At 46.1% G+C, this 26,929-nt stretch overlaps 3 protein-coding genes across 5 annotated transcripts; all 3 read left to right on the top strand.

Moving 5' to 3' along the window:
* The first annotated feature begins 299 nt into the window (after positions 1-299).
* Positions 300-14,356, top strand: S1P (SITE-1 protease). Of its 3 annotated transcripts, XM_048686748.2 has the most exons (10): positions 300-982; positions 1,601-1,729; positions 2,877-3,029; positions 3,385-3,501; positions 4,167-4,351; positions 5,228-5,491; positions 5,678-6,764; positions 8,079-8,591; positions 13,603-13,648; positions 13,726-14,356. In XM_048686748.2, exons 1-10 carry the CDS (start codon positions 449-451, stop codon positions 13,815-13,817), a joined length of 3,120 nt encoding a protein of 1,039 aa, XP_048542705.1. In that variant the 5' UTR covers positions 300-448; the 3' UTR covers positions 13,818-14,356. The 3 variants fall into 3 exon arrangements, with proteins under 3 accessions (XP_048542705.1, XP_048542706.1, XP_087393935.1); XM_048686749.2 differs by lacking the exon at positions 2,877-3,029; XM_087537809.1 differs by lacking the exons at positions 300-982; positions 1,601-1,729 and having other exon boundaries at positions 2,881-3,029; positions 3,380-3,501.
* A 2,516-nt stretch (positions 14,357-16,872) lies between these two features.
* On the top strand, positions 16,873-19,171 carry LOC125522705 (peroxidase P7-like). The gene is made up of 3 exons (XM_048687745.2): positions 16,873-17,909; positions 17,979-18,176; positions 18,289-19,171. Exons 1-3 carry the CDS (start codon positions 17,643-17,645, stop codon positions 18,850-18,852), a joined length of 1,029 nt encoding a protein of 342 aa, XP_048543702.1. The 5' UTR covers positions 16,873-17,642; the 3' UTR covers positions 18,853-19,171.
* A 4,160-nt stretch (positions 19,172-23,331) lies between these two features.
* Positions 23,332-24,864, top strand: LOC125523300 (peroxidase P7-like). Its single transcript, XM_048688349.1, has 3 exons — positions 23,332-23,689; positions 23,777-23,974; positions 24,114-24,864. The coding sequence occupies exons 1-3, from the start codon at positions 23,405-23,407 to the stop codon at positions 24,675-24,677; spliced, it is 1,047 nt and encodes a 348-aa protein (XP_048544306.1). The 5' UTR covers positions 23,332-23,404; the 3' UTR covers positions 24,678-24,864.
* Positions 24,865-26,929: the final 2,065 nt, after the last annotated feature.

Here is a 26,929-nt window from a genome sequence, read left to right as displayed (position 1 = left end):
CCACGGCCCCCTCTTATACCCATCTCGCCCCCCGCCACCCCCGTCCGCGAGCGAGGTGGGACTAATCGCACCACCAGCAAAGCCAACCGACGCACCACCACCCCGCGGACAGGCAAGCCAGGAAGCGACCGTGGGCCGCCTCTCCACTGGTCTCGTGGCCTTGGGCCCAGATTTCAGTGGTCCTGGATAAGCATCACCGGATCAGGCAGCCGAATGACTCACCGAGCGACGCTTTACTTTACTCCAAGAAAAAAAAACTGCTTTCTCCAAAAAACAAAAATGCTACTTGTGCTCCCACCGGTCAGTGTGGTGGGCATCCGTGCGGTGCGGCCCCGTCATCGTAACACCCGCAGCGCCTCGTGCTCTCTGCTTGTCCTGTCGACCCACCCATCGCTCATTTCCGGCGAGCCACCGCGCGGGGGCCGCCGATCTCCGGCGAATCGCGCCGATGCCGCCGCCCGCGATGGCGGCCGAGAAGAGGAGGGCCGCGTACGCGGCCTTCCTCCCGCTGCTCCTCCTCCTCGCGCTCCGCGCCCTCCTCCCCTCCTCCGACCCCCCGGCCCGGGGCGGGGAGGAAACCCTAGCCAGCAGGTACGTGGTGCGGTTCCTCGAGTACCGCCCCGCCGACGACCACCGGGAGTACCTGGAGGGAGGCCTCCCCCGCGAGGCCGGGCCGTGGCGGTGGGTGGAGCGGCGGAACCCCGCGGCCGCGCACCCGACCGACTTCGCCGTGCTCGAGATCCGCGACGCGCACCGGGACGCCGTCTTCGCGGCCGTCCGCGCGCTCGGCCGCGTCCGGGACGTGCACCCCGACGCCAGCCACTCGCGGGCCGCCCTCTCGGCGGATCGGCCGCAGCGGCGGGGCAAGCGGTTCACCGCCATGTCGTTCGAGGAGGAGGGACGCGGCGGTGACGACGACGCGGTTCCCAGCAATAATGCTAGTTCCTCTTCTGGTGGTCCGAGGCGGAAGCTTCAAATGCGGGTACATTTCTCTTGGCACAGTGCTGCCCATGGTGGAAACATCTATGCATGATCATTTGTTTGATAATTATTAGTAGTAGCTTGCAACCGGACCGGGGTACATAAAGATCGCCAGCTCGGAAAAGGATTAGACCAGTCACATTCAGTGGAATTGAAGGCCATTTTCAACATCATTTATGTTCTTAATGTCAACTTCTTGTGGAAACAATTGTATAGGACTAGATTTTTCATTTGTATTCCCTCTGTCCCAGAATATAAGAACGTTTTTTACACTATGCTAGTGTTAAAAATGTTCTTATATTTTGGGACGGAGGGAGTACTTCTATAGTTGCTAAAATTGGTCCAGAATGTTAACCTTATTGTTTTCGTCTTTTGTAAAAGGACTCCAGAACATTAGCCTTTTATATATAAACTGGAACTGAAAATGAACGTGCTATGCAGTTTATGCTTAAAGCTAGAACGGCTTCCAACTAGCATGATGCTATGGCACTATGTTGCAACGCCAGAGCGACGTTCTAAACAGTGGATTGTATCATCTAGACACCTCAGATTTTGTGAATTTTCATGCAGCCTGCTTGTTGTCATGTTTTTTAGTACCGTAACACGTGTCCTTTGACAGAGACCACATGTGACATCTCTATTTGGAGCTGCACAACTATGGGAAAGAGGCTTCACTGGTAGGAAAGTCAAAATGGCCATTTTTGACACTGGTATTCGGGCAGATCACCCACATTTTCGCAATATTAAGGTATGATATTGAGTAAATTTTGTCACTGGTGATTTTGGTCCAGTATATGTGCACAAGAGGTAGAAAAACATGAATCTGGAGGAAGTTAGGCAAACAATTTTGCTTGTGGAAGTTTGTCTCTGCTCTTGAAAACACACACGATATCTTAACATGCACTTATTAGCTATGAAGCACCGACACGGCGACATGGATACGGTGGTACGGATATGGTGACACGGGATACGTCAATCTCTAGAAACTGTCATACAGCGATACAGCGACTATATCTATCGTTCAGAAAATGTCATGTAATAAAGACACAAAATAATTGAATGCATGAGATGAGATCAAAATACTGTCCCATTTGTCGCCTCTGTGCCTCTTTTCACTCCCTAGCAGCAACATCAGCAGGTCAGCAGCATACAACCAACATCATCAGCCCAGCAGCCCAGCGCCAGAGCACCCAACGGCCAGCACCCAGCAGCTGCCCAGCAAGCACGCGGGGACTGGGGAGGACCTTACCGGTGACGGGTGGTGGCGGCAAAGAGGATTTGAGGTGGCGACATGGGTGACTCCAGGCATTAGCGAGGTGAATCCACATGGTGGCGATGCGATTCCAGGCGGCAGTGTGCGTGTGCGGTCGCAAAGATCCAATCGCTTGCCTTGGTCCTCCTGTGGTTGTGGGAATAGAGAGCTGCTGTTAGGGTTTGCACCGGGCTTCTATTGGGCTCGGGCTGCGCTCCCATCATCCCACGTCCCACGTCCGTATAGTTTTTTTCTTTTCTTTTTTAATTGAAAGAAGCGACATTGTGGGAATACGCGTATCACAACGTATCCGGCGTATCTGTCGCGTCTTGGACGTGGGTACGCCGGACCCGGCCGTATGGTGCTTCGTAGCTTATTATTGTTATTACCTAACACTGTTGTCCTGACAAAAGTACTTCTTCTGAGATGTTGCAACATTAATTCATGTCTGCCCGTCACAAAACTATGGTGGCAATGCCTTGGGGAAACTGCTATGCTTGTATTATCTCACATGGAAAACGAAATTAGAGCTTGCTATCCTGATTAACTGTGCAGGACAAATTAAAGTTACACCATTTTCTTGCATATGAGATAAAACTCCCCCCAAAAAGTGAAGTCTTTCTAAGATAGCATAACTGTGCAGGAGCGCACAAATTGGACAAATGAAGACACATTAAATGACAACCTTGGACATGGAACATTTGTAGCTGGAGTGATTGCTGGTCAAGATCCAGAATGTCCTGGATTTGCACCAAACACTGAGATATATGCATTTCGAGTATTCACAGATGCTCAGGTACTGGACTTGGTTGCTATATATGAAGCGCATCCACCAGCTTTTTGCACCATCATAATTACTTTCCATCTTCTTTGTATTTGCATTTGCAAATGTCCTCAAAACTAAGGAAACCGAACTGTAACTTTTTGGAAAGACAAACCATGAGTCTTACAGTGTTTTAATGCTCTCAACATGTCTTCATTTTATAAATGTAAAATACAATTTAGAATCACCAGACCTTGAGATGCTATGTTACTAGTATCTGTGAAAATTCTGCGAGCAATTTTTACTATTTATTTGAAGCAAGTACAACTAATTATGCCAAAATTTGTGCTGGTAAGATTTTGAGAATTACCTTTTCCTTGCAGTGCAGATATCCTACACATCATGGTTCTTGGATGCATTTAATTATGCGATGGCAACTGGTATGGATGTATTGAATTTGAGTATTGGCGGACCTGATTACCTGGATCTCCCCTTTGTGGAAAAGGTGGAACTTGGTTATGATCACTGAACTCCAATTTCTTTCTTTTGCCTTCTCACTTATTAGTATTACATTGACTTTTGTTTTTTTACTGCAATTCGTTGAAATGTGATAGCTCTTGCAGCTACTAAGTAATGATAGTAACTCATAGCTCTCTAGTGATGGGCTACTAGTAACTGGCAGTATCCTTGATAGCTACAGAAGTCCTGTCTTTCTTTGTCAATTAATTATCGTATTTTTTTGGGTTGTAGATAAATAGGTGAGCTTATTGACCTGCCAATAATGGGAAGAAGGCCCACTTATTGACCAAATTAAGGACTTGCTCTGAACGAAGGATTTTGTAGTAATTTCGTAGCATGAACACATGTACTTTCGTAGCTATCGAGTTTTAACCAACTATGGGTTTATATTCCTTGGCAAATCTCCTCTATGAATGTTCGCGGTCATTGACTTGAGCAACACCAACTGTTGCTGTCTTCTCTTATTTTTGGTTTCAATGCATTTCCCCTTAATTGTGTAGTTTTGCGTACTTCTCTGCTTACTGGAGTAAAAAAAGAACCAGTCCAAATTACGAGTGCTAACAAATGTTTTCTGCTGCTAATGAGTAAACTTTGGGGATCTTAAATAATTTTTTATCGGGGTCTTGAAATCTTTCTAAATTTGTTCTGTAGGTCTGGGAGCTCACAGCAAACAACATTATTATGGTATCAGCTATTGGAAATGATGGTCCTCTCTATGGCACATTAAATAACCCAGCAGACCAAAGCGATGTCATCGGCGTTGGTGGTATTGATTACAATAACCACATAGCTTCATTTTCCTCTAGAGGCATGACTACCTGGGAACTTCCCCATGGGTACATTTTTTAACTTGATAGTGTACTGTCTTCTTGGTATGTCACTAATTTTCTAATATCTCCGTAGGCAATTTTGCTGGGCTTTGTCCCTCCTGAAAAAGCCAATATTGGTTAGGAATGCATTAGAACAGTGTGCGAAGCCTATAGAAGCTGTAGCATAGTTGTGAGCTTGCTATATCTGTACTATCCTGAAATTATATTGAAGGTGTAGGTTATGGGTATCTCATATTTTCCTCTCTGTGTTAAAGGTCTTTGCTAGATTTTTGCTTACTAAACTTGGCCAAAGTGCACACGAAAGATGGGAGATGCAGTTTCTCTTAAAACATAATATCTTCTTTGGGGTCAAGGGAAATTAGTTCATGTCAAGTTCTAATCTGATGACTGTATTTATGCTGTTATAATTACACCTCTTTCGGTTTTAGTGTGAAAATTTTCAATTTTTGTACCTTCTGTGCATTGTTTTTAAGGCGGTAAGGCGACCTAAGGCGACCTAAGGCATATTTGTAAGGCGCTGCCAGGGCGCCTTACCGCCTAAGCGTCGCCTAAGCTTCCAAGGCAGGACGCCTTAAAAACAATGCTTTTGTGTAAATTTCTTGCTTGGGATGTTAGTGCGACATATCTGTGTTTTTTTAATATGACGAGGAAAACTATTTTCTGTACCTCTTAACTGCTATACATTATTGGTCATAGCTAGCTTGTAATTGATACTGAAATAAAAAACTGAAGCAAATAATTGGATGTTGGAAAGGTGGTGCATGTTCATTGTTTTGTGGTGTTGGATTTTTTTGACAGCGCTAAGCAACTTTACTCTTACACTCGTTTCATTTCTCACATTTAGAAATAGCACCCTCAGAATTTGTGTCTTCAATTCTGCAGATATGGCCGTGTAAAACCTGATGTTGTCGCATACAGTCGTGATATAATGGGTTCTAAGACCAGCACAGGCTGCAAGACTCTTTCAGGTACAAGTGTTGCAAGCCCGGTGGTTGCTGGAGCAGTATGCTTGCTTGTTAGTGTTATACCAGAAGACAAGCGGAAATCCATCCTTAATCCTGCCAGTATGAAACAGGCCCTTGTTGAGGGTGCTTCTAAGCTTGTGGGGCCGAATATATATGAGCAGGGTGCAGGCAAGCCTGATCTGTAAGTTTCTTGCTTTTGTTCTACATATCTCTTCATAGGTGTATGGTGTGTTGGACATTTCAGATGCATTCCAGTTGTAAGGTGCAACGGTTCAGAAACCAGACAATGTATCCTGTCATCCTTGCCTGCTCTTTTGTTTCATTGGTTGCTCAAGTCACGCTCATTTATTCTACTATCCATTTCCAGATGGCAATCATATGAAATATTGAAAAATTACCAACCACGAGCAAGTGTATTTCCTAACATGCTTGACTTCACCGACTGTCCCTACTTCTGGCCTTTTTGTCGGCAACCTTTGTATGCTGGAGCCATGCCAGTAGTATTCAATGCTACAATTCTTAACGGGATGGGGGTGATTGGTTATGTTAAGGATCCACCTGTATGGCAGCCATCTGAAGATGTGGGCAATCTTCTCACTGTTCACTTCACCTACTCGGACACCATCTGGCCTTGGACAGGGTACCTTGCCCTGCACATGCAAGTTAAAGACGAAGGTTCTCAGTTTTCAGGCATAATTAGTGGCAATGTTACCCTGTCGATTTACAGCCCAGCTGCTGAGGGGGAAAGCAGCCCACGGAGTAGTACGTGTGTTCTTTACCTGAAGGTCAGGGTGGTTCAAACACCTGTTAGGTCAAGAAGAATACTGTGGGACCAATTTCATAACATCAAGTACCCATCTGGATATGTTCCGAGGGATTCACTTAATGTGAATAATGATATCCTTGATTGGCATGGTGACCACTTGCACACAAATTTTCACATACTGTTCAACATGCTGAGAGATGCAGGATACTATGTTGAGACCCTTGGGTCACCACTTACCTGCTTTGACGCTAGCAATTATGGTACACTGCTCATGGTTGATCTTGAGGACGAGTACTTCAGTGAAGAGATTCAGAAACTCAGGGATGATGTTGTACACAAGGGGCTCGGCCTTGCTGTTTTTGCTGAATGGTATCATGTTGATACCATGGTGAAGATGACATTCTTTGATGAAAATACCCGCAGTTGGTGGAGTCCGCTTACTGGTGGTGCAAATATTCCTGCGCTTAATGAACTTTTGGCCCCATTTGGCATTGCTTTTGGGGACAAAATATTGAGTGGTGATTTCTCAATCAATGGTGAGCAGTCCCACTATGCTTCTGGGACTGATATAGTGCAATTCCCAGCAGGAGGTTTTTTGCATGGCTTCGAACTCCAGGAAGACCCCAAAACTGCACAGAATAGCTCAACTCCAGATACACATAACTCCCAGTCCCAGGAGAAGAGCAAGGTTAGCATCCATTGCCTGTTTAGTTGGACTCCTTTTTATATCATACTCCCTCAGTCCGGAATTACCTGTCTCAGAAATGGATAAAAATGGATGTATGTAGAACTATAATATATCTAGATACATCCATTTCTCCGACAAGTATTTCCGGATGGAGGGAGTATTGTTTTATCTGCGAGTTTCTAGCTATTGGATGATGATTACTTGTACGGTAGCCCCTTGAACTTCCATAAAGCACTTTGTTGGCCAGACATAAGCTCTAGGTATTTAGATTGTTTGATTTACTGTAATAAAATGTGATAAACAAATGTAAGAGACTAAGAGTGATTTTGCGATAGAGATAGTGGTCTTGTCATGTCAGGCATGCCAGGAGTTGACTCTGGTTCACCATTGCCAAGTGACGCTCACTTGAGAAGACAGCAAAGGAGGTGGTGTCTTTGTTTAAATTTTCCACATCATTTTCCAGTTGTCATCCAGTGGGTCAAAACTGCTTCCAACACTGGATTAGGGGTTTATCGCTTTGGTTTTGGAAGTTCTGGTCGTAGGATATACAGCTTTAAATTCAGGGGGTTAGGTGGCTTTAGAATCAACCTGGAGTTTTTCCCTATTGAAATTTATCTTCCAGCTGATCTCTTTGTATGTCCAGCTATATAAGTTGTTTTCGTTGAAGATGATTTTTGTAGAGAACATGAAGGCTTTCACATCTTTTCCTTAAGTAGGAAAGCAAAACAATGTCAGAGATTTTTCATCAAAAGAAAGTAAAAGTCCAATTAAAACCATAGGCAACACACACACAATAGGCTACATCTCAGGCTGGTTCTTGCAACCGTCTGCCATACGCTTACTTAGTCCCCAGCTCTATGCCACCCCATTGTTGGCGTCGAGGAAGATGATAACAGCTAATTCTTAAAAAAATACAGTTAGAGCAGATAGGTAACATATTTATTGCGTCCTGTAAAATTTTTTTTTATTGCGACGCTTTGACCCTTTGGTATGGTTCAGTAGTGGCTTAAGCAGCTATCCCATTAATAGAATGCTAGTGAGTGTGCTGCTGGCCTGTTCGTTCTCCATGTAGATGCGAAGTTATATTTTGTTTTGGACTTACAGTTTTATCCATGAGAATAGTTTGATCGATCGTTTATTACTTCAATGAATAATTTTTTTTTTCAAATTTCAAATCATACTCCCTCCGTATCAAAATATCAGACGTTTTTGTATGCTAGTTTAGCCTACAAAAACGTCTTATAATTTGGTAGAGGTAATACAATATCGTCATACGGATTTGGTATCCAAGGCTTATTAATTTCTTCATGTCAGCTCTCCTCGATTCTTGGTATGCTTGAAGCAGGCGAAGGGCGAATTGCAGTATATGGGGATTCAAATTGTCTTGACAGTAGTCACATGGTAACAAACTGTTATTGGCTTTTGAGAAAAATTGTGGAGTTTGCTGGCAATGGACTCAGAGATCCTGTCCTTTTCTCAGAAGCAACTCGGTTAAAATTTCCAGTTTTTGAGAACATCCAGAAACCCTTGCGTAGACCCGATGTAAATTTTTCAATGTTTTCATCTGTCATTGGCAAGGAATTGATATGTCACCAGGATTCCCGATTTGAAGTTTGGGGTACGAAAGGTTATGGTATCCAACCAACAGGCACAACAAGAAAGCTGCCAGAATACCAAAAGAATGAAGTTTCTAGTAGTCCCAATCGATTAATAAAATCTTCTTACAAGAGACAAGATGAAGCTGGCTTGCAAAAATCCATTTTAGCACCGAGTGCTAATAAATTTGATGATAAAAGAGATTATTTTGGCTTTATCAGCCATGAAGAGGTATCATATCTTGCCTTTCTCTGTCAATTAACAATTGCCTTCCTTTCCTGTCTTCATTCTGTTGGTTCAGTGATCCCTTTGAGCTGTACAATTTATGTAAACACTAAACACTGACTACCATCAAGGTTAGCATGCTATTAATATATAACCGTTTGCCGTTTTTTCATGCCGAAAACAGTTGCCAAATATTCTCTGCAATAGCCTAAGTTTATTGCTGATATAGTTCTTTCATTTTTCGCTTAAAAAGTATAACTCTTCCATGTTTAGTCTATAATCCAGCACTGTTGGGTTATTTGAATTGGGGTAGTTCTGGCTTCTTGAGAGAAGCAGCAGCTGAGCTTGTGGTTCAAAATGGTATACTATGATCCATTATAGTTTTTGTAGTCCATCTTCAGTTTCTCAATGATTTTTTGTTATACTTATTGCCATGAAGTTTAGTTGCCACACCTTGCCACACCACAAATTAGGCAAGTTTGACTGAGTTAGCCCCTTGTTTGGTTTGCAGCCGCACTTGTGGCAAGATTCTTTTCATGCAATGTGTGGCAACATGTGACGCCATTTTTTTATTTTTGAAACTGGAGCCCTTAGGGCTCAATCTATTACTCCCTCCTGTCCTTTTTTTCTATGCGTGTAAGGTAGAGCCCACATACCAAGGAGAGGATTTCTTTGCCAAAATTGGAATTTTGCCCCTGGTTTGTTACAAATGACTGCTATGTAGTAGTTATGATGTGCATGCAAACGATTGGCTCTCCTTGCCCCACGCCTCAAAACTCGCGCGCACGTAGTACTCCTCTCTCTCCATCTCTCCGCATGCGTCTCTGCAACTCTCTGCATGCGCAGAATCTGTCTCTCCCCGTCCCATGACTCTGCACTTCCATGGTGCCCGTTCCATGACGCTACACTTTTTCATGGTGTTCGCATATGAGGAGAAAGGAAGCATACCAAGAGACGCTGAAAACTGGTGGAATTGGAGCCAAATTTTTTGGTTTGATCAAAACACTTTGTGCTCAAATTTTCCAGTTCCCTCCGAAACTGAACTGCTGCCTTGTGACCATGAGGTCATGGGTTCAAGTCCTGGAAACAGCCTCTTGCAGAAATGTAGGGAAAGGCTGCGTACAATAGACCCAAGTGGTCGGACCCTTCCCCGGACCCTGCGCAAGCGGGAGCTACATGCATTGGGCTGCCTCCGAAACAGAACTGCCCGCCATAGTTTAGCACATCGAAAATTTGCTTGCCCCTATGGTCTTTGAAACTCAGAATTAATGTCTACAAATTCATACACCATGAACAGAACAACCCCCCTCACTCTCCTTGTTCTTCTCTCCCACATCATGAACATGCATGCAATGGCTAGCCTAAACCCCAATTCTATGTACGTATTCGAGGAGAGCGACAGCGCTATGAATTGATTCTTTCCATGTCGATCTTTTTCCAATTTTTATCTCCTCTGTTGATCATGTTTCGACGTGTTGACCAGCACTAGGTGGACGACGCCATCCGTGAGCACGCCGTCGTCAAGGTGGATGCCACCCTCCACAAGCACACCGTCGTCGGAGTGGATGTCGCCCTCTGTGAGCATGTGCATGCCATCTTTCCGGAGCATGATGTGGTCGAGCGCGTGCACACCGCCTTCTGGGAGCTCGTTGTGGTCTGGGTGGACGCCGCCGGGCCATCGCGTGGACGCCACCTTCAATGAGCATGTGGTGCTCCCGGTGAACGCCATTTTCAGTGAGCACGCAGCTGGCGCGCAGTCCTCTGAGTGGCCGCCACCGTCCGTGAGCATGCCGTTGTCCTCTCCGACCAAGCTCTCCTCCCACAAGCATGCATGGATTTCGTCCATGAGGAGCAGGGCGTGGAGAAGGGGAAGTGGGATGTGGAGGACAAAGGGAAGGCGGGATGAGCGGGACGGCAGCGAAACGTATGAGAGGGTGAAGGGGAAGAGCAGATGGGATTGCTGGAGGTGGGAGAGGAGACGAAGAGATAGAAAAGTCGTGGAGCGGAGAGAGGGAGAGGGAGAGAGAGAGAGAGAGAGTTACTGCGGGTGTGCAGCCGGGTACGAAAGGGAGGGAGAGTTGGAAAGGATCGCGACAGCCGACAAGTAGACTTCCATGGAAAATTTGTATGTAGGCAAAAAAAAAGGAACGAAGGGAGTCATTAAGAAGAGAATTACCCATTTAATTAATAGGAAACATGCGAAAACAGGCACATCACACCCATGACGCAGGGCACCCGTCCAACCTGGCTACACAACGTCGACGAGAGGAACGCCGTCGAGATTGCCAGCAAACTATCATCATCATCACTTCTCGAGCATGCGGCTCCTTCACCGCGGGAAACTAACCAAGAGCACTCGCTGCACGCAACATGTGAAATCTTTGTCTGGCTATGCCAAAAGTTCTGCCAAAGATGTCGGGGACTAGGCTACTCCGATTTCTATGACAAGTCCTGCGGAAGAAAGAAGCACACCTTGCACCAACAAAGCCCGACCTCCATCGCTTAGCATCGTCGCCACTGTGTTGCTATGTGCTGCTACAACTCCGCGACTCCTTCACCGTGGAAAACCAACCAAGATCACTCGCTGCACGCAACATGTGAAATCGTTGTTGGCCGATGCCAAACAATCTGCCAAAGATGTTGAGGACTAGGCTACTTTGATTTCTATGACGAGTCTTGCAAGAGAAAGAAGCACACCTTGCCCCAACAAAGCCCGACCGCCAAAGATGTTGAGCACGCCCAACTACAGAAAAGCACAACGGAAGGCATGGTCTTCAAAACGACCCTCCAAAGAGGGAAAATGACTGGTTACGGTGAACCACCGTCACCGCCCGACCCTGGGGGGGGGGGGGGGGGGGGGAGGGCATAACACTCCTCGACAACGTCCCATGGGCGCTGGTGCTTGGGCAATCTTGCGGCCGGCAAGCCTTCGGCACAATCCGATGCCCCCACGCAACCGACAACAATCATTGGTATGCCAACCCGTTGTGCCGTGCATCACCAGTGTAGCGATGGCCCCAAAGCCACACTTGAGCCACCACCTCCCTTGCCTCCATTCATGGGAAGGTCATATCTGGACGAGTCCGCACAGACCCGGTGACCATCCCTGCCAGTGTCGCAGGAGGCAAACGTTTTGACACGCAACCACCAGAGCTAGGAGGCTGGGCTGCCACCCCGCTGCACCAAGCCATGCGAGCAGCCAGATCAAAACCACGCTGCTCCACTGTTGATGTGCCCGAAGCCACAACTGCTGGAAATTGCGCCTCCAGGACGAGCAGCTGGGAAGATCGGGATGAGCCCGAGCCACCTCTGCCACGAGCAAGTGCCGAGACGGGAGGCCAAGGACCTCGCCACCGCAACTCAGCCCCTCGGGTGGATGCGCCAGCACATGCCCCATTGAGCGCCGCCACCACCATCCTAGGGCCGCCGCACGAAGACCACAGGCAACCCCCCCCCCCCCCCCCCCCCCTCCTTGGGAACAGGGACCGCCAACAGCACGGCAAGGGCTTGCGGCAACGCCAGCGGGAGGAGATGGTGGAGGAAGGCTGGTGGCAGGGGCTAGGGTTCCCCTGAGATGTCAGGGAGTGGCAGCGCAGGGGTCAGGCCTGAAATTATTGTGTTTGATTTTGTGGCGCCAATTTTGATTGCCTAACCTTAGGCATGTATGGCAAAAAAAGTGTGGCACATGTTGGCAAACTTGGTGTATGAACCAAACAGGCCCTGAATCTTAGAAGGCAGAGCTGCTGCACAACTATTTTTGTGCCAGGTTAATGTCTATCCTGAAAAGCACATTGGGAATTAAGACTATAGAGAACATAGAGCTTTCGTGAACAGGAAGGCCATATAAGGACACGGACGAATGGAACTCGGCGGCACCTACTCCTGAAATCATGATTTGTGGCTAGAGAAGTGTCTAGACGAATACGCGGTGGCATGAAAGCGCAAAACAGATTTATACACAGATGGACCTGTTCCATACAACGGCTGGCACTTGAGTAAACGTGATTTGTAACGGTGTGTGGACGCGGTGATCTCTTCTCCCTATGGTCTGCATTGAAGACATAGCTTGTTCGAACAAGGCTCTCTGACCTGCATTTACTGTCGGTGAATACGGGAAAACGTGTCACCAATTAGGAGGAGCGTTTCAATTCAGATTTGCACGAACATGTTATAGAACAGGAAGATTGTTTTTGAATATGTGAATATTTTATTTTTCATACTATATATTCAAAAACCTTTTGGGAAAACAAAATATGTTGACATGAACATTTTTTTAGATACATCAACTTTTCTTAGCATAAGAACATTTTTTATATATGGGATGCATATTTTTTCCAAAATGTATGAATATTTTTTAACAAGGAATGAACATTTTTCTGAATTGTAAGAACATTTTCCCCTAAGGAACCTAGTATGTCATAGAGCGTGCAAATCGGTAAAGGTTGATGTGGTAGCTGGTTGTTGGAAGCTGCCTGGCTCCTTGACAGGAATTGAATGAGATGAGACCCACAGCGGTACAGGATGCAAGGAATCTAATACGTCAGAGTTAACAGGAATGTATGTCTGAATACTGATGGAAGATGGAATGTAGATATAAAACCAGGACCTATCCCTAGGAAAGTGGTCGGTGAGATATCGGGGCGGGTTGAACCCGAGAGAAAACTACAATAATGTTCTTGCGCATGTAGAGGATAGAAAGTTAGTTCTAGAATCTCTTCGCTGGAATAGAACAGAGGGGAAGATTGCTATCTAGTTATTGTTGGAAGATACTCCCTCTGTCCCAAAATAAGTGTCTCAACTTTAGTACAAAGGGAGTATTACTTAAGGCTGATCTAACCAGTAAACTGTTATGAGTATTTCTTAGACAAGCTAGTTTGGGCTGAAAAGGCAGTCAATCTTATCCTAGGCTAATGTTATATGGCCATTGCTTTGAGCAGTTAATCTTATCCTGGTCAATGTTATATGGTCATTGCCTGGAGTGTGCTGACTTTAAGGTGATGATTTTACTACTATGCAGGTCGCAAGCCAATGGATGGTACCTGCTTGCTTTGCTGTCACTACTTGTAAGTAACATATGCATAGTTTGATATGTATGAGGAAGGCGTGTGATTTCTCATTCGATTCCTTGTTGAACACGCAGGCATTTTGGTGTACCTCAGTTGCAGAGCTCAACAAAGGCGCCGTCGACCAAGGAAAGGGTCCGCAACCGGTCGTCTGTCAAGTTCGGTATAATATGGAAAGTGGTGTGGGGCCAAAGAAGGTTTTGGCTCCAGCGTGTCTGGCCATCTGCCATGGTATATGATATAACCGAAGCTACATCGGTCCACTGACTGGACATAAAGCTCGCAATGGATGTCAATCGAGGTCCAAGTCGTGGTGGCTCATGTTTAGTCTGTGCGAAGAGAGCCCAGTCAAACACCTCTGCAACTGCGTGGCTATGTTCCAACATTTCATGTCATGCGACATCGCCATCGCCACCCAGTTGTACAAAACTGTCTATAATAATAAATAGACTGCTTTAGGACATAATAGGCGAGAGCTAATTCAGTAGGAAGAGGCTAGGGTTGACGTCTTTCCGTCTCTTTCTTCTTCTTTTTCATCTCTTCTTATTCTTTGTTTTTATCTTTTGCAAAAGGATGAGTTGCTTCTTGTAGGTCAGCAAGCCTTTCGAGTTTTCAGGGTCGCTATGCTTCAGCTTGTAAGTACTGGACGAGCTCATCTGAAAACAGAGGAAGTCCTCAACAGTTTATGAGGGTTTTTTTCTGGGGAAATGCTGCCAATCGGCGTGAGATCGTGGTGGTCGCTCGCTTACAATGCTTCCCCTGCCCTCGACCAGCAGAGATACGAGTGGTGGTGTGCGGAGCTGCAACTGTTTGTGAGCGGAGCTGTGATCCTCAGCCATCGGAGCAGCGGTGCGTGGTGCTATCAGCATGGGCATGCACTGCTACGAATTGCCTGAGGCAGCGGTGGGGTGCGGTGAACAGAGGGCAGCTGTGCTGCAAGCGGCAGACTGCTGGTGGTGCTGCGAAGCCTCATGCCGGAGTTGCAAACAGGGTGACAGGGTCACACGACAGTGCTGCGAGGGCCAAGGGCCATGTCAGGGCTATGACACGGCATGGTGGGAGGTGGAAGGTGGGAGATACAAGGAGCCATGACACGGCGAGGTGAGAGGTGGGAGAGAGAAGCCTTTTTTTAGGAGGAGAGAAGCCTTTTTTTGGCTGTGATACAATGGTGCCGAACAGGGGAGGTGGGAAAGAGAAGGGTTTTCTGGCTGCGATCCAATGGTGTTGAACAACCTGTCTTTTAAGTGATGAGCAACTTCATGTGCCATTCGTCGCACCCCACAGCAGCGCAAACAGAGACCTCCTGTAAGCCAAACAACAACTTCTGAGATGTTTCATGGACAAATTCGCTGCCCGTCTGCCCTGAAATGCTTCTAAAATCAACTTTGAGGCCCCGGTTTCCATGGGCAAATTCGCTCCCCGTCTGCCCTAAAATGCTTCAAATCCTCCACCCTGCTCCTACGCTAGCCTTTTTTTTCTTCTGAAACGGGTAATAAATTATTTTGAAAGGGGCTCCTACGCTAGTCAACAGCCTGCTCAATGCTATTTGTACGTACGAGTTTTACTCTAGGTAGATATTCCTCCTTTGACGGCACGCACGATTTAAGTAAAACTTTTTATGCACTCTCTTCATCCTAAAATTCTTGTCTTACATTTGTCTAAATATGGATGTATCAAGTCACATGTTAGTATTAAATACATCCGTATTTAGATAAATCTAAGACAAAAGTTTTGGAACGGAAAGAGTAGTAACTAGGACATGTGCCCGTGCGTTGCAACGGGACAAAAAAAGTACTATTTTTTAATAAAAATCGATGCTATTTTCCTCTAAATTATTATTCAAAAATTTATATATCAAATAAAGTTATGTTATCAAATTTAGCTGCCAATTTCTTAGAAGATTATTGAAAATAATGATTTCTCATGAATAGATTGAACCTCCGTAAGAAGATAAGATAACATAAGATTGGAGCCTTGTGGGCCACCCCCCTCCGCATATCTCTCTCCTCCCGTCCCTATCATCTTTCCTCCAGAGATTGGGATTAGGAGCGAGCCACACACCACAACTTCCTTTCTTCCCGCCATGCGTGTTCTCCGGCGAGCAGAGCAACACACTCGTCGTTCACCTCCACCCGTCATCACCACATGGGGGCCAAACTTCATTTGAGCCTTCCTTGTATTTTATTTAATTGCTTTTCCAATTTTCGTTCCAACCTTCTTCAAAATCCCTTGCATTTTCAATTACAAGTTTGGCCCCCAAAACTTTTTCCAAAATTCTCCAATTTCAGTGAAACTTCTTTTGTAGATAAGTATAAATCATGCATGCCACAAGAAAAGTTTAATATTTTTTCATGCAACCTAGCTATCTATTTATTTTTTCATCATTGCCTCTTTTCCTAGTTTCTGTAATGACGAGAGAGAGAATATGTGAAAAGACCAACCGGCCAGGCCGGCCCAATAAGGCCTAAAAACCACTCCCTCGATCCTATCCTCCCAATCCCTAGCGCCACCACACATGCTCACAAGAGGGGCGGGAGCCCCGCGTGCTGCCGGTCTGCCCTCCCTCCTCCGGTCATCTCGCGTCAGATCGGCTATAGCCTGACGCCATCTCGGCCGACCACTGCCTCCCCCTCCTCCGGCCATCTCCGCCCCCTGCCTTGCTCCGGGAGCCCTGTGGCCATCTCCGCCCCCTGCCTTGCTCCGGGAGCCCCGCGCGCCGGACTGCCGGTCATGTCTGCCGGCTCCCTTCTCTTTTTCTCTTGACTCGTTCTGTGTTTGTTGATCCAAGAGGCTAGTTGTTGATATTACATGCAATTTGTGTAGGTATATAAATTGGTAGGATTTCAGGAAAGCAATCGAGGTGGTATTATTGTGAGTACGTGTGAAAATCATGTAAGGTACCAAAACGTGCATGCAGGCCCATTGAGAGGATGTGGATGCAGACCAATTGGATGGACAAAAAATTTAGTACCACCTCGCGATTGGACGAATCGTCGACCAAAACTAACGGAAAAAAACATCTAATGCGGGACAAAACCAAGAATATCACCTTGCTTTATTAGTAGAAAGGTATAGGTATAGGTATAGATATAGATATAGATATAGATATAGATATAGATATAGAGGTATAGATATAGATATAGATATAGATATAGATAGGGTTTCTGGTTCAACAATGGTATTGTTCCCCGCAAAAAGGAAAAAAAAAGAAAGGTATTGTCGATCGGTCGTAGCCCGACCCCCACCCTTTACTATTTATTGAATCATGTATTACCATGCATGTATGATCCAGCTAGATAGAGGGGGCTACGTACGTGTAAAGTAGTGGCCTCCGGCTCCGGTTGTCTTGCTCACCCTGTAGACTGAACATTCGTCGTCGTACTGTTGCGTAATGTGCGCTTGCATGTGCATGCTATTGACTAGTTCACTTATACTGGTGCTGATAATAACACCTCAACGACATTCTCATGGTTGGTTGACCGCCAGTCGCGCCAGCAATTAAGCTTCTACCGTACTGCCAACACATCTCAGCACGACCGATACATGCCTGCCTCTGCCTCCGCCGAGGCTACGAGTGTCGCCGCCACTCACCGTTCCCATGCAACATAGAGCGCGCGGTGTTTACTTGTAGTCCCTACGTCCTCCAGCCGCGTTGAAAGTTTGGCATGCATGCCCATCGTTTAACTATGTACGTGTGTGCCGGCAACTGCCCGTAGTTGCACCAAACGACGGTTGGCTAATTTCAGGAATCTAGCTAGGACGAAATTACTCCTAAAAACATATACATACTAGGTAGTGCATAGATGAAACTTATCGTGCCACCTTGTCAGCATATTCCCACGTGCATGGCTCGGGGAAGAGCATTATAAATAGGGCATCATGTATGCACAACACTTCATCAGCTCAGCTCTCAGGTCCAAAGAAAGCCTACCTAGCTGCTAGTAGCTCTCTTGAGACTTGAGATCTTAACTTTGGTGTGACTTGTGAGCTCCCCATGGCTTCGTCCACTGTCTGGCAGTGCCTTGTTGCTCTCTCCCTCTTCTCCTCCGCCGCCTACGGCTACGGCTACGGGGATGGCAACAGCAACAACAGCGGCAACGGCAACGGCTACGGTAACGGGCAGCTGGATCCCAAGTTCTATGAAAAGAGCTGCCCTCCTCTGGGGTTCATCGTGCGCGTGAGCATGATCAAGGCCGTCCTTAGGGAACGCCGCATGGGCGCCTCCCTCCTCCGCCTCTTCTTCCATGACTGCTTTGTTCAGGTAAATACACTCATCATGCACATATGAGAACGTCAAGAGGTGGTACGACAACACGTATGTTTTTCTCAGGGTTGTGACGGATCTATCCTTCTGGACGACGTGCCGGCGAGTAACTTCACCGGCGAGAAGACCGCCTTCCCCAACGTCAATTCCGTCCGCGGCTTCGATGTCATCGACGATATCAAGAGGAATGTGGAGTACGTCTGCCCGGGCGTCGTGTCCTGTGCCGACATCCTCGCCTTGGCCGCACGGGAGGGCACAGTTCTGGTACGTACTACGTGCATGCATGCGTATTACTCGTGTGTGCGTGCATTACTTGGTACCGTAACGCTGACCACAATCTGCATGCGTGCACATACTTTGTCACGCACGTGCGCAGCTCGGCGGGCCAAGCTGGGCGGTGCCGCTGGGCCGGCGGGACTCGACGACGGCGAGCCTGGACGGGGCGAACAGCGACCTCCCGGGGCCGACGCTGAACCTGACCGAGCTCATCCAGTCGTTCGCCAACAAGAGCCTGAGCCCGCGCGACCTCACGGCGCTCTCCGGCGCGCACACCATCGGCTTCTCGCAGTGCGTCTTCTTCCGGGACCACATCTATAATGACACCAACATCGACCCCGTGTTCGCCGCCGGGCTACAGCGGAACTGCCCGGCCCCGGCGGGCTCCGGCGATACCAACCTGACGCCGCTCGACGCGCAGACGCGGTTCGTCTTCGACAACGCCTACTACCCCAACCTCGTGGCGCGGCGGGGCCTTCTGCACTCCGACCAGGAGCTCTTCAACGGCGCCGCCCAGGACGATCTGGTGCGACAGTACAGCGCCGACAGCGCGCTCTTCTTCGCCGACTTCGTGGCCGCGATGATCAAGATGGGGAACATCACCCCGCTCACGGGAAGCGCCGGCGAGATCAGGCGTAACTGCAGGGTCGTCAACAACAGCTGATCAATCTTTTCTTTCAGACTCCCGGGCTCCGGCAGAAACAACTTATTTACGTCGTTCGTCGTGAAATATTTACGTGATTTATCATATGCGAGAGCAAGGAATTTATCGTCAGAAGTTTGTATAACTTTGTATTTTTGTTTTGGTTCAAAATCTCACGTCTGTAATAAGTGCCCCATCCGTCCCATAATATAAAAGTGTTTTTCACACTACACTAGTGTCAAAAACGCTCTTATATTATGGGACGGAGGGAGTAGTACATTGTACGCCCGAGAATTTTCTGCCATTAACCACTATTGTTACCGTTCCCCAAACATAACCTTTGGCTCCCAAGAAACAAATTCAGTTCGTTCAATTGAATTTCAGATCTGGTTCCGATAGAATTTGAAATTGACGCTAAAAGATTTAATTCCTGTTTTATGTTTGGATGCTACATGGAAATGTAAGTTACTCATTCGATGGAATTTTGTTTTCGCTGTTTAAAATTCAAGCATCTTCTTCACACATTTAAATTTGCCAGGAATCATTTGATCGCCCCGCCCACCACCCCAGAATGCACCATGAAAATGTGCATCATTTCCCATAGAAGGATGCCCAAGCGGCTAGTACAACGCCTTTCAGCATACAACGCTAATAAGAGATTAGCCACCACTCAACCCACGACAACACGCCAAGGAAACGACCTGCCCAATTAGTGTAGCACAGGGACATGTCTCGACCAATGCCGGACACCCCTGTATAACCGGCACGTCTCTGGAACTCCCCTGTTCAACACACCCTCCACCCAAGCGCCTAGAAGCAGCGAGCGGATGGCAGGATCCGACCAATCTAGAGGGAGGCCATGTGTAGGAACTAGGAAGTCTTTTGTGCCCCCTAAAGTCTCATGCCCCGAGCAACGGGCAATAACCGAGCGTTGCGCCATCACCTCCGGCCTCCTCCCAATCTATCAAACGCAAAGACAAGTGCCCAACCAAGGCAAAGAAGGCCCGCCTCCAACACGGTGCTTCCAAGAAAGGGATGAGGTTGAGGACGCCACCATCATTGATCCAACTAGTACAAAAAGTCTGAGACTAGCTCGTCCGCCATACACTTCGGAGGGACACTAAGCCAAGTCATATTTAAATTATTAAGAAGGCAGTGCTTGCTAAGCGATGAGCAACTTCATTTTCCATTCGTCGCACCGCACAAATAGAGACCTCCTAGAAGCCAAGGAACAACTCCTTTATTTCTTCCACTATGCCAGCACTATCAATTTCCAAGATCAACTTTGAGGCCCCAGTTTCCATTGCCAAAGTCGCTCCATGCCTGTTCTGAAATGCTTCAAATACTCCACTTGCTCCTATGCTCCTCATAGGTTATTTTTTTAGAATATCACAAATGTTACTTTAACTAAAAATGGTAGTAGAGCCCATATCATATTCTCTACGTGGTCGATAAAAGACCCAGGCCTCAGTCGAATTTCACAGAGAGAGCAAGCACAGTGGGCACCGACATCCTTGTCGGAGGTTGACGAGGGTGCTGTGGGTAGCCGGTGCCGGGAGGGGGTTAGAGGGATGGCTAGGGCGACAATGAATCGGACGGATCAAGTAGGACATGTATATGAGCGCTTGCGTCTGTAATGTGTTCAAAAAGGTAGGACATGTGACGAGATGGTGCGTAGTGACGCTGGCCGGAGGTGACGAGGGACGGTAAATTGGCCCGCGATCGCAATATCCGCTAACAGCTTTTTTCTGGGCAGGTAAAAGTATGTGCCAGTAAATACAGTTGCCGGCAGTTATGATAATTTCTAGCATAAATTAAGTCTGCCCTAGATGTTTATTTATCCCGGCAGTTTATATATCAATTACCAAACATGCAAACGAGAAGGACTATATCACATTAGTTCAATATAGAGTAGCTGTCATCCGAAAATCACAACTAGAATTATTTACATGTATATTGCATTACTTAGTATGTGTTTCTGCGACACAACTCACAACCGAAATGAAAAAAAGAACCAGATCTTGCCAAAGTTTCTAAGCCCAAAAAACTAGGCATACTACAAAAATATCATTACTCCACAAGCTACCTAATCTTGCCAAACCTCCACCAACTTCAAGATTTTGCGAAACCTTCACAAGATGTGTACACGACCTTGGTTACAATGTTGAGCTACAAAAAAAAATAGAGTCAGATTTGTATTCAACCTAAAGTGCATCTACATGTTAAACATAGTCAAACAAAAGAGTTCCAGGAACTCAAATCTGTCCTCGGTGCATCTATGTGCTAAAACAAAATCGCACAACAAATTTGAATAAAATTTGCACAGTATATGATCAAAGTATAACGAAGTAAGAAACACTTTGACACTTTTGTTTTACAAGGGAAAATTCTGAAGTACCAATAAGCATTTTATGTTGAAATCTCACATGTACTCCCTCCATTTCGTTTTACTTCGCGTATTAGATTTGTCTGAAGTTGAACTTTGCAAAGTTAGACCAAATTTATACTGGAAAATATCAACATCTACAAGACCTAATAAGTATAATATAAAATTATATTTTATGATGGATCTAATGATGTCATTGTTGTATTGTGAATGTTAATAATTTTTTGTGTAAACATGATCAAACTTTGAAGAGTTTGACTTTAGACAAATCTAATATGCAGAGTAAAACGAAACGGTGGGAGTACCAATTTAATTCGTTCAACATCGGTTTCCCAAGTAACAAACATGCAATATATTTTCCACACTGAAATTTATAATATTTGCATATGATATGCATGTAGGATTTTGGCGTAATAAAACTTTGATAGAACTAGTATAGAGCCCTCATAGATGGACGCATTTGGAACAACAAAAGATTGTTATTTGTGGAGCTGCTATTATTATTAAAGGAGCCCTGATAGATGGGCGCCTTTGGGACACCAAAAGATTTTTATTTGCGAAGGTGCTATTATTATTATTATTATTATTATTATTATTATTATTATTATTATTATTATTATTAAGTAAAGAACATGAACTTGTTATTTAGACTTCGATATTTCATACAGGACCTTGTTATTTGCAAAGCTGTTATTATTATGAAGCATAGAACTTGAGCTTGTACGGTTGTACCTAATTATACTTTTGACATCTTGTACATGGGCTTGTTCTTTATACTTTGACATCTAGTTAAGCAAAGAACAACAAAACACACTTCCACTTATAATTTTTTCAAGTGAGACTCAAAGCCATGAAAGCAGGCTGCTAAATAATCACATTGTTTGCATACGATAGAAGCTCATAAAAGAAGCGCTTATAATTAAGTAGCAGCATGTACTAGAATGAGCAGAGTATCCATACACAAGACTTCGAGTCGTAGTGAATTCACTTCGTAAAGCTTTCTCTAGAAATAACTAAAAGATACATGATGCAATTTTCAGAAAAAAGAGGCAAAAACGTCCTATCACTTTATTGTTGAATCACATATACTCCCTCCGTCCGGAAATACTTGTTAAAGAAATGGATGCATCTAGACGTATTTTAGTTCTAGATATATCCACTTTTATACATTTTCGCGACAAGTAATTCCGGACAGAGGGAGTACTATGCATGTACACACTAGAGGGCACTACGTTTCTTTTTCGAGTACACTAGTCAATTTATGCGTGCAATGCACGTTAATTTGGAAGTATATTAAGTGCATACGGATATTAAGTAGAATATTATTTGTGTGTTATTATATGATTAACATTATATTTGGCATAAAATTAACCGCACGCTAAACGTGTTGAGCACTCAACATTGAAGTAGTCTAAGTCGTTGGATTGACATGATTTGATAGCTAAGATTAATTGATCTGCCCCTTTGAATCTTTTTATATTGATATAGATATAGATATAGATTAGAGGGCGCTACATCTATCTACATGTAATGTAATGTAAAGTAGTCGTCTCCATTGACTCACCCTATATCTTAGACTGCAGGTTCGTTGGTTGGTTCGTCGTACTCTCGCGTAATGTGCGTGTACTGATAGCACTGATCATAATTAACACCTCAACGACATTCTCATGGTTAGTTGACCGCCAGTCGCGCCAGCTGATTAACTTTTTGCTGTACGGCCAACACATCTCGGCTAGCACGACTGATGCCCAGCTCTGCCGTGTCACCTCCACTCACCTTTCCTATGCAAGATACAGCGCGCGGTCCAGCCCCGTTGAAAGTTTGGCATGCCTATCGTTTAACTATGTGTGTGCCGGCAACTGCCCGTAGTTGCACCAAACGACGGTTGATTATTTTCAGGAATCTAGCTAGGACGAAATTACTCCTCAAAAACATATATACAGGTAGTACAATGAAATTTATCGTGCCACCTTATCAGAATATTCCCACATGCATGGCTGGGGGCATCAGTTAGTTGGCAGAGACAGAAAATTAGAGCTATGTGCATGGAAGCGGAAGAGCATTATAAATAGGGCATCATGTATACACAACACTTCATCAGCTCAGCTCTCTGCTCCAAAGAAAGCCTGCCTAGCTAGCTCTCTTGAGACTTGAGAGCTTAACTTTGTTGTGACTTGTGAGCTCCCCATGGCTTCGTCCACTGTCTGGCAATGCCTTGTTGCTCTCTCCCTCTTCTCCTCCGCCGCCTACGGCTACGGCTACGGGGATGGCAACGGCAATGACAATGGCTACGGTGACGGCAATGGCAACAGCTACGGCTACGGGAACGGGCAGCTGGATCCCAAGTTCTATGAGAAGAGCTGCCCTGCTCTGGGGTTCATCGTGCGCGTGAGCATGATCAAGGCCGTCCTCACGGAGCGCCGCATGGGCGCCTCCCTCCTTCGCCTCTTCTTCCATGACTGCTTCGTTCAGGTAAACACACTCACCATGCACGTACGAGGTTACATTCGTGATCACGTCAAGAGGTGGTGCGACGACACATATGTATGTCTCTCTCAGGGCTGCGATGGGTCCATCCTTCTGGACGACGTGCCGGCGACCAACTTCACGGGCGAGAAGACCGCCTTCCCCAACGTCAACTCCGTCCGTGGCTTCGAGGTCATCGACGATATCAAGAGGAATGTGGAGTACGTCTGCCCGGGCGTCGTGTCCTGCGCCGACATCCTCGCCTTGGCCGCACGGGAGGGCACAGTTCTGGTACGTACAGTACGTGCCTGCATGGCGCGCAGCAGCACACGTTCACGTTCTGCATGCATGTGTGTACGTTCATTACTTGGTACAGTTACGCTGACCACAATCTGCATGCGTGCACGTACTTTGTCACGTACGTGCGCAGCTCGGCGGCCCAAGCTGGGCGGTGCCGCTGGGCCGGCGGGACTCGACGACGGCGAGCCTGGACGGCGCGAACAGCGACCTCCCGGGGCCGACGCTGAACCTGACCGAGCTCATCCAGTCATTCGCCAACAAGAGCCTGAGCCCGCGCGACCTCACGGCGCTCTCGGGCGCGCACACCATCGGCTTCTCGCAGTGCGTCTTTTTCCGGGATCACATCTACAACGACACCAACATCGACCCCGCGTTCGCCGCCGATCTACGCCGCAGCTGCCCCGCCCCGGCAGGCTCCGGCGACACCAACCTGACGCCGCTCGACGCGCAGACGCGGTTCGTCTTCGACAACGCCTACTACCCCAACCTTGTGGCGCGGCGGGCCCTGCTGCACTCCGACCAGGAGCTCTTCAACGGCGCCGCCCAGGACGAGCTGGTGCGGCAGTACAGCGCCGACAGCGCGCTCTTCTTCGCCGACTTCGTGGCCGCGATGATCAAGATGGGGAACATCAGCCCGCTCACCGGAAGCGCCGGCGAGATCAGGCGCAACTGCAGGGTCGTCAACAGCAGCTGATCCCTCCCAGAATTTCAGGTTGCAGAGCAAACAACTTGCGGGGAAGCAAGGAATGTATGTTGAAAAGTTTGTGTAACTAATTTTTATTTTCGTTTAAATCTCACCTCTGTAATAAGTTCACTGTACACCGAGAGTTTTCTGTTATCAACTACTGTTGTTACGTTTTGGCAGAATTGAATTCAGTTCATTCGATTGAATTTCAAATTTCGGTTCTGACAGAATTTGAACTTGATTCTGAAATATTCCAACAACAACTTTTAGAGAGAATTCCTTATTTAACACCGTGCCTAAATTTTATGCCCTATTTGACATCCAAAAATAATTTCTTCCCTATCTAACAACGAGTCTAAATTTTATGCCTTTTATAACACTTCGTTTCATTTTGAGCCGAAATGAAACCTGAAAAGACCCCTTTGCCCTCAAATGGTATGTTTGTGTGCGCGCGTGTGTGCTGTTGCGTGTGCGCGCGCGTACGTGTGTGCTACTGCTGAGTGTCTGTGTGTGTGCGTGTGTGTTTGCTACTGCATGTGTACGTGTGTGTTTGCTAGTGGGTGTGTACGTGCATGTGTGTGTGCGCACGCGCATGCAGTTGCGTGCATATGTGTTGTGTACGTCCGTGCTGCGTGCGTGTGTGTGTGATACGAGCGTGCAGTGACGAGGACAGAAATATTTTTCAGGTGTGGCAGAGTTTATGAAGGGCAAAATCATATATAATATAACTGTGCAAGAGCTCGCTAGAATAGTACATATAACTTTGTGTTCAACAAATACGACCAAACTGCGTGTACTCTTTTTAAAGGGGAAACGTGTGGAGTGCACTGAAGGCACATGCTGATCAAGGAGCACGGCCCATTAGCCATTATCCATTATCTATCAGCAATCAGACCAGCAGGGCCGGCACGGACGCACGGCTAAGCTAAAACCAAACACGTACTATACAGGAGTATGCTAGCTAGTATATCATACAACTAAGTATGTGCACCAAATATTAGGTATGGCGGGCACCAAATCTTGCCACATTGTTGGCTTCGCCCCTGCGTGCGTGTGTGTTGTTGTGTGCGTGCACGTGCGTGTGTGTTGCTATGTGTGTGCTACTTTCTCGCACTGATGTTGCGTGTGTGCTACTGCCCCACGCACACACAAATCACATGAAGGATAAAAGAGTCTTTTCCGGTCTTATTTAGACTTAAAATGGACAAAAATGTAATAAAAGGCATAAAATTTAGACTCGCTGTTAAATAGGGAAGAAAAAGTTTTTTAGTGTCAAATAAGGAAACGAAATTTAAGATAGTGTTAAATAAGGAATTATTTCCAACTTTTATGTTTGTATGCTATATGAAAATTTAAGTTATTCATTCTACAAAACTTCGTTGTCTAAATCTGAACCTCATTGTCATACATCAAAATTAGCTCAAATTAAATTAGCTCGGAATCGGACATGGAGTATCTAATCTTGAGCACAAATGCACCCGCATGAACAGTAAGTTCCGAACAAATAGTAAAGAAATTTAAAATATATGATTTTATGTATGAACATCATAAAAGTTCTAACATCCTGCAAAATTTCACTTTGAAAAGACATCCTTGGAGGCCTGTACAAAGAAACATAATTTGGGACTAAAAAAAATTGGAGCGCACTTTTTTTTGTTTTTCTTGCACACACCTCAGGATGTCTTCCCGGAGCGAAATATTGCTGGATGTTCGAAAACTTGTTGATTAATTGATTTAAAAAACTTGTTGATGTTCATTCACAAAAAAAAAGATTTTTAAACTGTTTTAACTTTTTCTTTGAATTTACTGTTCATGCATGTGCATTTGTGCTCAAGATTAAAGTAACACTTTCGCTTTGCCGCAAAAAAAATAACACTTTCGCTCGGAATAATAATTATTTTTTGAATACACACCGTGAAAGGGCGTATCATTTCTCATATCACGATAGGCAAGCGGCTAGTAGAACGCCCTTCGGCATACAACACTAATAAGAGATTATCCACCACTCACACCACGACAACATGACAAGGAAATTACTTTCCCAAGTAGAGCAGCATGGCCGCGTCTCAATCAATGTTGGACACTCCCGTGCCACGAGCATGTCTCTCGGGTCAACATACGCCCCCACCCGTAAAAGTATCTACGGGCATATCAAATCCGTCTCATATGCCTGAGCGGGTCGTCCGGTCATTGTCCGGTCATAATTTTTTGACCCAGACGGCCCCCTTAAACGGCCCTCAAACGTCAGGGTTGACCGGTAC

The sequence above is a fragment of the Triticum urartu genome, chromosome 7A (assembly GCF_056163025.1).
Source record: "Triticum urartu cultivar PI428250 chromosome 7A, HENAU_Tu73, whole genome shotgun sequence".
Taxonomy (NCBI): Eukaryota; Viridiplantae; Streptophyta; class Magnoliopsida; order Poales; family Poaceae; genus Triticum; species Triticum urartu.
Note: the sequence above shows the minus strand (reverse complement) of the source record. Positions and strands in the feature narration are given on the sequence as shown.